The sequence below is a fragment of the Periplaneta americana genome, chromosome 15 (genome assembly GCF_040183065.1).
Source record: "Periplaneta americana isolate PAMFEO1 chromosome 15, P.americana_PAMFEO1_priV1, whole genome shotgun sequence".
Taxonomy (NCBI): domain Eukaryota; kingdom Metazoa; phylum Arthropoda; class Insecta; order Blattodea; family Blattidae; genus Periplaneta; species Periplaneta americana.
Genome location: NC_091131.1, coordinates 132,298,364 through 132,312,762, shown reverse-complemented (window position 1 = coordinate 132,312,762; position 14,399 = coordinate 132,298,364). Strand labels below are relative to the sequence as shown.

Genomic DNA, 14,399 nt, shown 5'->3' with positions numbered 1-14,399 from the left:
TATTACCTTGACAAGAGCGATGTCATTTACCCAGAATTTCTCTGCGTTGTAGTTCTCGTACTTGACTGTTTCCTGAACCCTGTGTCTTGTTGCACTACCAATATTTTGGAGATTGATTGTTCCTGCCAATAATGACAGCTGAGATGTGGGGTACCTGTGGAGGCAACAATAATATTGTAATCATACTTGATACATGCATGAAATTCTATGTTTGTAGAAATTACTGTACATTTAACCCTTCCAGACGTCGGTACCGGTACTCTTTCTATGTTTCTTTCACTGACGAACTGATGTACGTATATCTTGAAAAGTAATAGGACAAACTTCTCACTATGGATCAAGTGGACAGTGCTTCCTGCTACTGTACTAATCTGTCGGGTCTGGATTTGAGTCCTAGCAGGGAAGTGCAGCTTTATCTTCCTTCTTTCAAGATGTGTCTTTGGTGTGTTATTTTCCTATGTTTGCCCTGCGTCATCTTAAGCACTGGCCTTGCATCGTGCTGACCACATAGTCGGGGGATTACCGCTGACTGTAAATGAAGGGTTCAGAGCCATAGAGGGCCAAGCGCCATTTATTAAAAGCGGAGAAAACAAGAGTTAAAATTAAGTGATTACCATAATTTAACGAAAAATATAGCAAGAAAGATAAAGTATGCACATTAAAATTAAATGATATGTCAATCTTCATTAAATTATGGTATTTACTTAACTTTAGCTCTTGCTTTCTCCGTTTTCAATAAATGGCGCTTGGCCCGCTATGGCTATGAACCCTTCAAATGTTTGTTGAGTTAAATTATAATGAAAATGAAAGTGTCCAAAGCGTCCAGTGCTTTACACATATTGAAACGCATGAATTTTATTAATGTTTTTAAATGTTGCCACATATTTTACTGCAAATTAGTATTTAACCTAGTTTACATGTTCATAAGTTAACAACATATGTCGAAATTAATCTCTAGTTATTTACTAAGGTTCAGTTAAAAAACCTATAGTTCGTGACTCTTATATAACTGAGCCTAAGAAAAGTAATAAAACATCTTCTCATTATAGCGTCTTTTAATCTACACAATGTTTGATAGATTCTGTTAGAGTTAAGCTTTGTAGGTCTGCTTCTTAAACAGAAAGTTACAGCTATTTTATTATCATTTCTTCATGACTAACTATGTTTTTTATTGAAATCAGTAGAGATAATCAACAAATAATAACTATGAAATTCTTTTCTAAGCTTAAGAAATAAGTCACAACAAATTAAAAAAGCAAAACAAAGAAATTACAAACATCAACTCACTTTAAAAAAAGCGGATGATTATGATATTTATGTAATGACCTAGACCTATAACTATTAATATTTCTCATGGGAGTTGTTTATTTGCCTACATATACTTATATTTTTAATTTGTTTTTATTTTCAGTATTTTTCCTTACATTTTTGTCTTCATAAACTTTTTATGTGGTGATATTATTAATTTTTTATTCTACAGAATTATGTGTTGTGGTTATTATTTATTAATAACGGAGAAGAATTCGTCCTGGCGCTGGGGATCGAACCTAGGACCCCCAGTTCTAAGCACTGAATGCTCTGCCACTGAGCTACGCCGAGGCTCAATTTACAGCATCGGTCCGAACTCTCCTCCGGTGTTTTTCCTTTTTGACCTACTCCATGTTCGACATATTATGTCATCAGTCATCATATGATATGAGTGACTTGGGCGGCCGGAAACCAACAGTTATGTACTGTTAGACGACTAATCTATGTGAATAAAAAATTAATAGTATCATCACATAGATCAGTCGTCTAACAATACATGTAAAATGTCGAACATAGAGTTGGCCAAAAAGTGAGAACACCGAAGGAGACGAGTTCGATCCGGTGATGTGGATTGAACCTCGGAGTAGCTCAGTGGTAGAAAATTCAGTGCATAGAACTTGGAGTCCTGGGTTCGATCCCAAGCGTCAGAACAAATTTTTTCCGTTATTAATAAATTAATAAAATTTGATTTGTTTGTTTTAATTTTTTTATTTCACTATCAAAGTTTCAATGTCATGTACCGTAATAACTTGGGACGGATGTAATATAAAAAAAAAGAAAAATTCATACTATCTTATCTAGACGATCAGGTGATTTTTTTAAGAAACAGAATACGGACTTCAAAAAACAGCAGCAATATGAAAGAAGTAATGGGGATATTTAATTTTAAGATTTTTAAACTGCTAAAGCAAAATCCATTGCATTTAAGAGAAAAAATCACAAACTATGTAAGATAGTTTTTGTTGTGTAGTCAACTTTCCGAAGACTGGTTAGAACGCCATAAGTAACACTACACATAAGGCAATTAAGTCAGGAAATAATGAGATAGGGGAATACTTACAAACAATGCAATAATTGAACAACTATATAGTTTTAATTGTCTAGTTTTTGTCATAGGCCCTATTGTGTTGTAGAAAGTTTAAATATAAAATAGAACGAATTTAGACAAATACATAAAATCATAAGAAAAACATTAAAAACAAGACACCAAGGCTGGGTCTAGACATTGCGATTTTGCAGGATCCGTTTTATTACACTCCTGCCTGATGGGATGCCCTTCAACGGTACACACATTTCCCACAAAAACGCAAATCCCTTGCTTGGGTGTTCATAAATTTGAGACCCAACCGAAGGTCCGTTATTGTAGTCTGACAGCTAGTTATTATAATATTGTCAAAACTGCAAGATCTATGTGTGAAGCTACTAGTTTACTTAAGGAACCAATAGAAAAAAGATCCTGTGTTCACTCTTTTTGTGTCAATGAAGGGTTTGTTAAATTTTACAATTACTTAAATAAAACAGTATGAAAATAAGTTTTTTTTTTTTTTTTAATTTATCGAATGTTCAATTTCTTCGACGAACTCTTGAATACCATCTTTACAGCACTATGTTTCAGAATATCGATAAGTTCTGGTCAACCTATTATCAGCAAAACAATCTCGAAACATTTTAATTAGGTTCACAAATTTTAAATTCTAATGTTTGCAGATGAACAAGTGACATTTGCCAATTTAAGATGAGTTACAGATAGCCGTTCGGTATTTATGCGCGGTTACTGCAGAATATAGTTTAGGAAGCTCAGTTAAAAAGACAAAATTTATGGAATTTTTAGGAAAATAGCCTATCCCATTCGATCAAAGATAATAATTATTAACACAATAGTCAGCCATTTCAGTTATTTGGGCTGTAGTATAACGTATATGATAAAGAAGATGTGCAAAATAAACGGAATAAATTTCAATATTAATTATGTTGTTATTCAGTCAACTTGCCGAAGACAGGTTGGAATCTCATAAGTGACACCAATAAGGTTTTACACATGAGTAGAGTCCAGTATTTGGGCACATATTCCACCTGAAGAAAAAATACTGAATCTGCTCTCGTCTGTGAATTTCGCTTTGCTCGGAACGGATACGGGTGTTTTCCATGTATATAATTTTCTCTGCGAATTATAATCTTTCTTCCTAATGATTTCATTAACAAATATTTTCTTCTGCCTGTTACGATATTCATTGTTTTCCAAATAATTACAAACTTTGCTGTCACTTACACTTAGTTGTAGTTCAAGATCACAGGCAATTTTCGATCCATTTAAACGGGATTTTTTTTTCTTAAAATTGCTTTTCAACTTGCTTTAGATATTTTTCTTGGACAACAAGTTATTTTCATGCTTTCCAATTTTTTTCTTTGGCCGCTGGAGGCTGAACCCCATGGTGATATCAAGTTCCCATGATCAAACGCGTGGCAGTCACAGGTCTAATCTTCACTGGAGTTTGAACTGTTCGAATACTTTTTCCGCGTTCAATTTACACAATTACACATCTTACGAAACTTAAAAGAGTCTTTTTAAATATACATATTTTAAATTTCCTTTTCAATACTGAGTATTTCCTACACTTCAGTATGTTTAGAAAAAAATGTTTCATGTAAACAAGTGCATTATTCTACAATATTATAATATTTCTTACAAGTTTGTCGGTGTTCGAATACTTCAATTCACTGTAGAATGCAGATCCACAAAAATACGGAAGACAAAACTGCGCTGTATGCTTGATTTGTAGTAGTTACTCCTCGTGCGGGATCCTGCAAAACTGCACTGTGTGAACGCCACCATTAGAATCCATGTGTTCTATACCAAAAGCCAAGTTATGAACCGACTAAACCGGAAGCAACGATCTGTTGCTCTCTTTCTGAGCTCTATTGCCATATAGTGGCGCGAGATTCAAAGCGTGTTCAGCGTTTGTCACCGATATGTACAAAATAACTACTGTCTATAGTTCTCGATAACACTATCCACAATATTAGTAATTAAAATTACTGTTTTTAAGAAAGCACGAGCTAATGACGCTGGTACGAAATGTGACTCGTAATGCACGTGGTACTCCAAATGAACTGGGAAGTTTGGCTACATTGTCTCCGTGATTCCGTTGCCAGATTTTCGTTACCAGACGACATTTTCACGTGAGGTCCAATGTAAAGCTCCGTTCTCCTTTCCTCCACCGCCCCGCCATACTCAACGTGTCATCGCTGCACAGCAACGAGATAGAAAGAGGAGTCTAACTCGTTGCAGCACAGGCTACCCCTCTAACCCGCACCAGAGCGGGTAGAAGAGAAAGTGACGATACTTCCACTAGTCCAGCGGTTTGTCGCAGAGCGGCGCTCGCTCTGCTTTCTGTTCTCAGTTTCAGGAGCGCTATTCGAGTCAATGCAGATGTTTTTAAAATACCCACTAGATAATAGTACATTATGCAACGAGCCTATAATGAAGGTAATTAAGAAGTGAGTATGGATATTTATGAAACGAGCGCAAGCGAGTTTCATAATTTTCATACGAGCTTCTTAATTACCATTATAGGCGAGTTTCATACGACTTTTTATGCTCGACCATATTTCTAACATGATATTATTAATTTTTTAGCAATGTCCCGTATGTTGTGAGATGTGCGCAGACGCGAAAGTATTGATTTTTTCCGAGGAACAGATGTCCACATTGACCTTGCTAGGCCATAAGAACCTACAGAGATAACATTGAAATTAAATTAGACATTGAAAAATGAGATGACAAATTGAATTTATTTGAATATTATTTACAATTAACGCTAATTATTATAGTAACAGAACATAACCTTCTGCGATAGTATTGGATTTCCAGCCTCCGTGACTTTTCGCTAATTCTCTTTCGATTGCATATCCGAGAATAATCGATACTTGCGGTTTTATAACGGTAGAAAGCTGACCTGTCATTGGCTGAACTGTTGTAACCTGAGTCGTCATTGGCTGAAAGACCTGACCTTTAATGAGTAGGTGTACTTTAATGACATGCATTAAAGGTCTGCTACCAGGTGTATAATGACTACATTTCGGTATGGTCGAGCATAAAAGAATATTATAGTTTATCACAATATTTTACTTATTTAAAAAATGTAATACTACTACATTAACTACTCTTGAGTTATATCATTCACTCCTGAATCGTAAATACGAGTATAATAATCAACAGTAAACTGGAACATTCTGTCGGCTTCAGAGAGAAGAACGCAAAAAAAAAAAAGTACAGCTTCGCAAAACTGAACATTTTTGTGTTGTTGTAAGTACATTTTGACACAAAATTATAATTTTCGATGTACAAGAAAGTACAGGGTGTTTAAAAAATACGGGGCATAATTTCAGGTATGTATTTCCCACATGTAGACAATCAAAATAGTTCATTACAACATGTGTCCGGAAATGCTTCATTTCCGAGTTATGGCCTTCACGACAATGAAATTCACCGGAACGTTTTTCTTTCCGCAGGTCGTTGTCATTACAGAAGATGTTCAAAATGTCCACCTCCTGCTTGAATACAGACCTCATATCGATGTCTCATTGACCTGCGAACATGATCCCAAACTCCAGGAGTATTGCGTATGTCCTCAGAACATGCCACAATTCGATTCCGAAGGGATTCCAAATCAGGCACCGGAGACGAATAAACCAATGATTTTAAATGGCCCCACAAGTAGAAATCGAGAGGGTTCAGATCAAGTGAGCGTGGAGGCCAAGCAATTGGGCCACCTCTACCTATCCATCGATCAGGAAACCTTCGATCCAAGTACCGGCGAGCCGTACGACTGAAGTGTGCAGGAGCGCCATCATGCAAGAAGTGAATGTGTTGACGATTGATCAGTGGAGTGTCTTCTAAAACATGAGGTATGGTGTTTTCCAGGAAGTTTGTGTACGTCTGCCCCGTAAGTCTGTTTACAAGTACATGGGGTCCAACTAATCGATCACCAATGATACCGGCCCACATGTTGAGGGAGAACCGCACCTGGTGATGAGATGGAACAGTTGCACATGGGTTTTCATACGCCCATACATGCTGATTGTGGAAATTTGTTATGCCATCTCGTGTGAACTGTGCTTCATCTGTAAATAATACTAAGGCAGGAAAGTTCGGATTTACACCACACTGCTGCAAGAACCACTGACAGAACCTAACTCGTCCAGGGTAATCTGCTGGTGACAGGGCCTGTACACTTTGCAAATGATAAGGATACAATTGATATGTACTCTTTGAACAGTCTCCAGACAGTCGTATGAGGAACATTGACTTGCAACGCTACCCTTCATGTGCTGATAGAAGGAGTCATGTTCACAGCCTCCAGAATCTCCTCCTGTACTTCTGGAGTTGTAGATCTTGGTCGTCCCCTTCCCAAACCAGGAGAGTTAAATTTTCCATACTCGCACAGACTGTAATGGAGACGTACAAATGTCTTCCGATCTGGACATTGTCGCTGTGGGTACCTCTTCTGGTACAAACGACGTGCCAGCGCAGCATTGCCGTCCGCCTTACCGTACATGAAGTGTATCTCTGCCAGCTGTTGATTTGAATACATGTCGCACAGTCTAACGCCTACACAACACTGAATGTAACCTTCGCCTCGGAATGAACTGTCAGAGTGCCCTCTTAATGTCTCCTGCAACGACCTGCGGAAAGAAAAACGTTCCGGTGAATTTGAATGTTGTGAAGGCCATAACTCGGAAATAAAGCATTTCCGGACACATGTTGTAATGAACTATTTTGATTGTCTACATGTGGGAAATACATACCTGAAATTATGCCCCGTATTTTTTAAACACCCAGTATAATATAATATATCAAATGGGACATTATATTTTCACCAACCCTTTTTACTACTGCCAGAGCGGGTAGAAGACGTTACTTCCTCTAGTTCAGTGGATCGTAGCCGAGTGGCGCTAGCCCTATTTTCAGTGTCCAGTTTCAAGATCGCTATTCAAGTGAATGAAAAAGGTTTTTAAAAATAACCCATTAGATAAGAATATATTGTAAAGTACTTAGTTACAATATTTTACTTCTTTAAAAATGTAATATTACTCTATTAACAAATTGTGAGTTATATAACACAACCCTGAATAGTAAATATAATAATTAACCGAAGAATGGAATATTGTGCCGGCTTCAGCCAGAAATACGCAAAAAAAAGTACAGCATCACAAAACTGAAAATTCTATGGCATTATAAAGTTCGCATTGACATGAAATTATAGTTTTTATGCACAAGAAAGATTGTAATATAATAAAGGAGACACTTTATCTTCATCAATAGTTTTTATCTACTATTTAGTCATTAGTTGCAGTTGTATCAAGTTTATACGTAATTCAGGGGAACAAAAAATATTACGTGCAATTTAGACTCATAAATTAAGCTTCGATATTATATCTATGCTAATGTAAGTTTTGATCTTTTGAAATACCTAGATTATTTTGTGTTTTGTAAAATTAAAACAATTTGGTAGCACTGTATTAAGTAGTTGTATGCTACTTATTGGAGAATATTAAATTAACGACTTTTCCATGAGGTCTATTACTTTCTCATATGCTCGATTAGAAATCTCTTATGATGTGGAAACGTAATAAACAACTGTAATAAAATTGTAAACCAGATTAAGGTCTAGCCTAGATGTAAAGTAGAATTATACTGTACTTTTGTTACCGAAATAACTTTTACGTTAATTACGACTAAAGTGCTATTATTAAAAATAAAATAATTAATAATTAAACATGTATATTTAATGAAGTAGAAGCTAGGTGCTTGGATTCAATTAGGAGTTTACAATTAGCATTTTAATACAGCACATTTTTAACCGGCACATAGATTGAAAAATCTTCACATGTAGAAAGTCTATGGTAATCATCACAAGATAATGATTTTCTAATTCCAAAATATCGTTCTAGAGGATCCTAGTTAATTTTTTTTTCTGTCTGAATATATTTAAATCTGCTATCCCACAAGAATTAATATATTTCGCTAGTGCTCTGAATTGTCACTCTAAATAATTCAAGGGTTCTTTCTTAGGCAAACGTGTTCTTTATATTGCCAATTACGTGTCATATATTTTCTAAAATCGTGTAATGCTAGAATCCTTTGTACAGGGCAGACGAGAGTGTCTTTGAGTTCAACGTATCTGCATGGTCGTTCATTCACCTTTGAATTCTTTTGTATTTTCACTTTCCTCGAACCCATCACAGTTTATGACTCTAAAAAATGTATCGATTTTGAAAAACTCACACTAAACAGCTGAAATGCTGGTCTGGAGTTCATTCACTGGAAGGAATTACGGTCAATGTAACTAGACATAATTTTGGGCATTCAGGTGTGGAGTAATGGCACATAAATGCATACAAGCGCATGATCAACTAAGGTGTTCTTCTGATTTTCGGGTGTCACATCCAATTATTTTTTACTCGGATATTTAACGATGCTGTATCAACTGCTGGATTATTTAACGTCAATGGAATTGGTCATAGCCAGATGGTACTTGGTAAGGATACATTGTTATGAGAACGGATTGATGTCCTCTTCGTTGGATATTTTCTCTTCTTTTCTTTTTTTATGATATCTAGGCAAGTTTGGGAAAATATGTGTTATAGCATACGGTTTTGGTCGCCAGTTCTTGCGTGGAAGTCCTACCTCTTTACTGGCAATAATAAATTTATTGGCTCTTACAATCAAAAGTCGCCCTCGGTAGCGCAGTTGATATAGCGCTGGCTTTCAATGCTCGAGGTTGCGGGTTCGATCCCGGCCGAGATCGACGGCATTTAATTGTGTTTAAATGCTACAGGCTCATGTCAGTAGATTTAATGGCATGTAAAAACAAAATTCCCACACACCGGCGAAGCTGATATAACCTCTGCAGTTGCGAGCGTCGTTAAATAAATCATAATTTTAAAAAATCACAATCAAAACCGCAGAAAAATGGATATCACGGATATAAGAACGAGCATACAGTTTTTTGTGTTCGTGGAATTGCTCTACGCCACTTCTGAAAAATAGTCTAGTCTATGGATGGATAAAAGAAAGTTTCTTCCTTACAGATTATAGAGTATATATGAGTAGCTTAATATCAAAGACGGACATCTGTCGTCTCCATAGTTTTGATCTAGAGGCAATTTTTTAATTCACAGTGTTCTTTGTAATATTTAACACAATTGATTTTATAAATATAGTGTTAGAGTTTGCATATGGTTTCACTATAACTGGAAAGAGCAAGAAAAATTGCATAAAAAACCACAGCTATCTAAATTTCGATTGAGGTCAGATGTCCGTCTTTGATATTAAGCTACTCATATAATTGGATTTACATCAAGAACAAAACAATCAGGCTTATTACTACTCGCTCATATAAACGGCACAATAAAAATCACCCGAACACCACAAGAAATATCTTCTTAATTCCATAGCAGAACGAGTTCTACATGCTCTGTCCACAGTATCAAGAGGAAAACTGCAATCTTAGAACGATCGCCACGCCAATGTTTCGCTCAGTTGCCGCGGCGACACTAGGAGGTTTAAAAGTCCCATTAGATCCTTGCCAAGTTACCACACTTTCTATTCTAAACGCTCTGCCCGCACTTTCCTCTCGCCCTGCCAACTATTTCCTGTTTAGTCGGTTCATATCCTGGCTTTTAGTATAGTCGTACATCCCGCCCATAGACTTACTAAATAACCGCTAGACCGCTCACTGGCGCTAGTGTTATGCTCCCAAATTGAACAGCCGACGGGCGGCCATTTGCTTGGTTGAGATGGATAAGTACAGATTTAGTTCGTGTGCTATTTTTAATTGCAGCAATGCACACAGATGTAAAGATAAAGAAGAAGGAATGTTACATTTTACTGATTAGTTAATCTTTAATTTCTACAATATTTTTGGCCCGTATTATGTTACAGAAGACAAACTATTGTACTTATACGGCTGTGTGTGCTTCAGATTTCCTCTAAGTAAAGATTCCCTTAACCGAAAATGGATAGGTGCAATCCGCAGAGAGAATTTCTACCCTATAATGAATCATTCAGTGTTTCAACTCATTTCGAAGATAGTTGTTACCTCTCAAACTACGTTATTACCGTATACATTGTTATTGTCCTTCATCCACTCCATATCCTTCCCTTTCTTCAAACAGCTGTTGCTTCAGTGCATACATGAATAATAAAATTATTCGCCGAATTCGAAGATACAGAATTAATAATAATAATAATAATAATAATAATAATAATAATAATAATAATAATAATAATAATAATAATAATAATAATCCGTGGCGCTACAGTCCTTGAAGGCCCCAGACCGACCAGCCGGCTGCTGGCCTCACGCCCACATGCCGAAGCAGAGGTGGACGATCATCCAACCAGAATAGAGGTATCGTGTGGTTAGCACGATGATCCCCCCAGCCTTTGCAGCTGGCTTTCGCAACCGGATTTTGCTACCTATCGTAGCTTCCCAAGTGCATCACGATTCTGGATGGGCACAGGTCCCATACACTGGCCGAAATTTCATGACAAAATTTCTTCCCCATGAGGACTCGAACCAGCGCGCATTCCGTAATGCGAGTCCTAGGCAGTATGCCTTAGACCACCACGCCACGGCGCGGGACGGTAGAAATAGATCCTGTTTAAAAAATACATATAAACAAATTTCAGAGCCTAAAAGCTGAAACATGTTCATTAATACTGCATGTACTAACCACTCATTAAGTAATGGCATAACACATTTCAAATTCATCTCCAAGAACAAGTATTAGGCCACATAGCCTGTTAGAGGAAGGAATTTTCACACCATCGTTCCTTTGGACAACTCAACAGAAACTGTATAAACTACAAAAAGTTAATTTTTTAATATCCCTGACTGAAAGTAACTCTTGTCTTAGTTACGGATTAATGAAACAGTTTTTTTACTACTGCTACTGCTGCTGCTGCTCCTGCTACTACTACTACTACTACTACTACTACTACTACTACTACTACTACTACTACTACTACTACTAATAATAATAATAATAAATAATGCTTTTTGATTTTATACAACAGTTTAACCTACAGATTAAATTAAAAAGTAGACATTATTAACCTTGGTTATGAATATTCACATTCGGAGTTCCTATGAAAATGATGCAAGTCTGACAGCCTGGTTGAATCCCGATAAAGCGGATCGAGATTGATAAAAATCCCGATTTGAGGGATAATAGCCTAGAACGCAATTTAAACAAGTTAGTCTGCATTTCCTATTATCCGATATTTTTATTTATGTTTTGACTCAGATGGTTACATTGTAAACATAGAGGTAACCCGCGGAAATTTAGTAAACCTGTGAGGTAACTCAGCTGATTGCCGTAAGGTAACTCTACTCGCAAGATAATAGTTCCCCTAGTTCTACCACATTGTTGATTAATCCGTTTCGGTACCTAGTTGCTGTTCTCGCAAGTAATCAACATTGTGTATTTTAGGTGCGTTGAGTGCCAAAAAAAAAGATCATTTTGATATTGTATTTTACACTAATAACAGACACATACAATTGCTGCGTTTTGTAGTGCAGTGAACTATGTTTAAACATGGACTCATCGTCGATGTACTGTTGCAGTACCGGTTCCGAAAAAGAAAAGTTGCAAAGTTAATTTAGTAGCGAATGGTTAAAACATATTCATGGTTAATAAAAGAAAAAAACGATTAGCCTGTAGTATTTACTGTAGCCTACTGTGTGTCTTTCGTATTTTAGTGTTTCTCAGGGAGGTGAATATTACATTAAAAGCACGCGAATACTACTTTGCAGAAAACAACTATAAATCTCTTTGATAAAGTGATGATAAATATAATGTCTTAAGTTAGCTTCTGATATCCCGATTTCCCTCGCAGAAAACCTAGCAACTCTGCTGACAGGAGACACACGTTATTAAAGATATATCGCAAAGGAAGTATTGTTCCTTTAAACAAAAACATTTAGCTTTCGGATACGCAATACAACACGTATTCAAATAGCGGTTTCGAAATTCCGCGCGTTTTCTAACAAACAAATGGCGGCTTTCTGCTGCTTCAATTTGGGAACATATTTCTCAGTTCTTCGCTACAGCGTGGTAGGGGCTCGATCCCGCCGTGCGGCATTCTGCAAAACTGCAGAATGCTGTAGTCCCTTCCCGCAAGCTCCGTTTCAGCGGCATTGTTTGCACCGTTCCCTTTAAACCAATGAGTTGTCGTCCTGCAAAATCGGTTCTACAAAAACGGTCCTGCAAAATCACAATGTGTAAACACAGCCTAAGATCAACAACGCAAATGAAATTTTGCAGTCATGGTAGTGCCAATAACCTATGGCGGAGATCAAAAATATGGTTTGATAAAGCATGTTACAAAAGCAGGTCAGAGACCATATCATCCCTACATCGAGTTCGGAAAGAAAGGACCGAGAAAGCATTGCAAGCATACTACTCATCAAAGAAACAATATAAGGAGCTATTGAGACAGAAAAGAATGGAGTAAAAGGAGAAACAACACCAACAAATGATAGAGGACATAGAGGTTGATCCATACAAAGCTATACGTACGCGGCAACCTAGATTCCCAGCAGATATTCCGATACAGACGTGGGAGAATCACATAAAAGATATAATATGCCAGAGACAAACGAGACCATTGAAATGCAATGATGAGACGATAAACAAGGAACCCCCATTCGAAGTAGACGAAATAGATAGACTTATTGCTACAGGAAGGAACAACAGAGCCCCAGGTCCAGATGGAATATGTAATGAACACCTGAAAATGGCAGCACCTATTCTGACGGAAACATGGACAGCCCTGCTGAACAAATGCCTGGAAGAAGGAGAAATCCCCGAAGAATGGAGAAAATCCAAGCTGAAACTTCTATATAAGGGGAAAGGGGATACCAACAATCCTGATTCATACAGAGGGATTGCACTGGAGTCCGCAGGACTTAAAGTTCTTACCAGAGCCATTGCCAACAGAGTAATCAGACGGATAGAACCACTTCTCCCAGAAGAACAATTCGGTTTTAGACCGAAGAGATCGACCCTGATGGCTGTGAGCAATCTTCTGCAGGAAATACAGAATGCAATTACAGAAAAGCAGATGAAGTTATATGTTCTCTTTATCGATTATCAGAAGGCGTTAGACTCAGTGAATCGGCAACTACTTGTGACAAAACTAGAGGATATGCTTGGACGATCAACCCTAACAAGACTCATTGGAAATATAATGGCAGAAAATTACATCCAGATAAACGATAGTGTGGGCGAATCAAACTGTATCAGTAAAAAAAACGGCGTATTACAGGGCGATCCTATGAGTCCAATACTGTTCAATATATTAACGCACGACGTGGGAATGGCAATAAAAGCAAACACCAAATCGAGTATATACATATACGCTGATGACATGGCACTAGCGTCAGAGAATGTTGAGGACCTCCAGAAAGCCACGGATATACTAGGGAAGTGGGCGGCAGAAAATGAAATGAAGATAAATGAAGATAAGACCGACCTTGTAGTATTTAGAAGGGGAGGAAGAGTTACGGAGAGAGAGAATAATGTGTAATGGGAAAATAGTCAACCGAAAGAGTACCTTCAAATATTTGGGAGTAACAATACAAACAACAGGGACGATATTCGCTGTGCACTTAAAAGAAAAACAAATAGCCGCAATAAGGAGCATCAACAGTATTGGAAATCTCTCAGATATGTCCAAGAGCTCAGCGATGAAACTTTTTGAAGCTAAAATCTGGCCTACCTGCACATACGGTCCGGGAATGATATGGGAATATCTAAGCGAAAAACAAATGAGAGATCTGGAAAGTATAAAATCAAGATACTTGAAGAGGGCACTCGGACTCTCCAAATACTCATTGTCAAGGTACGCATACGAGTTAGCACGGGAAACTTTCTTTCTGGACGACTTAAGACTGAGGATGCTACTACCAGCCACGGAGAGCTACAAGAAAGTAGTGGAAGAAAGAAGACAGAAACGGAAGGAGATCACAGAGGATTTCTACTCAACGAATGCAAATACAGCGAGACTGGACGAATGCCGG

The 14,399-nt window shown here is 37.3% G+C and overlaps 1 protein-coding gene across 4 annotated transcripts in view; it reads right to left on the bottom strand.

The window, feature by feature from the left end:
- Window positions 1–14,399, bottom strand: part of LOC138715342 (mite allergen Der p 3-like) — a 126,736-nt gene that overhangs the window by 78,219 nt on the left and 34,118 nt on the right. For all 4 annotated transcript variants that reach the window (XM_069848157.1, XM_069848158.1, XM_069848159.1 and 1 more), the window contains one exon: window positions 7–154. In XM_069848157.1, coding sequence (XP_069704258.1) covers window positions 7–154 — 148 coding nt within the window. The remainder of the gene's footprint in view (window positions 1–6; window positions 155–14,399) is intronic.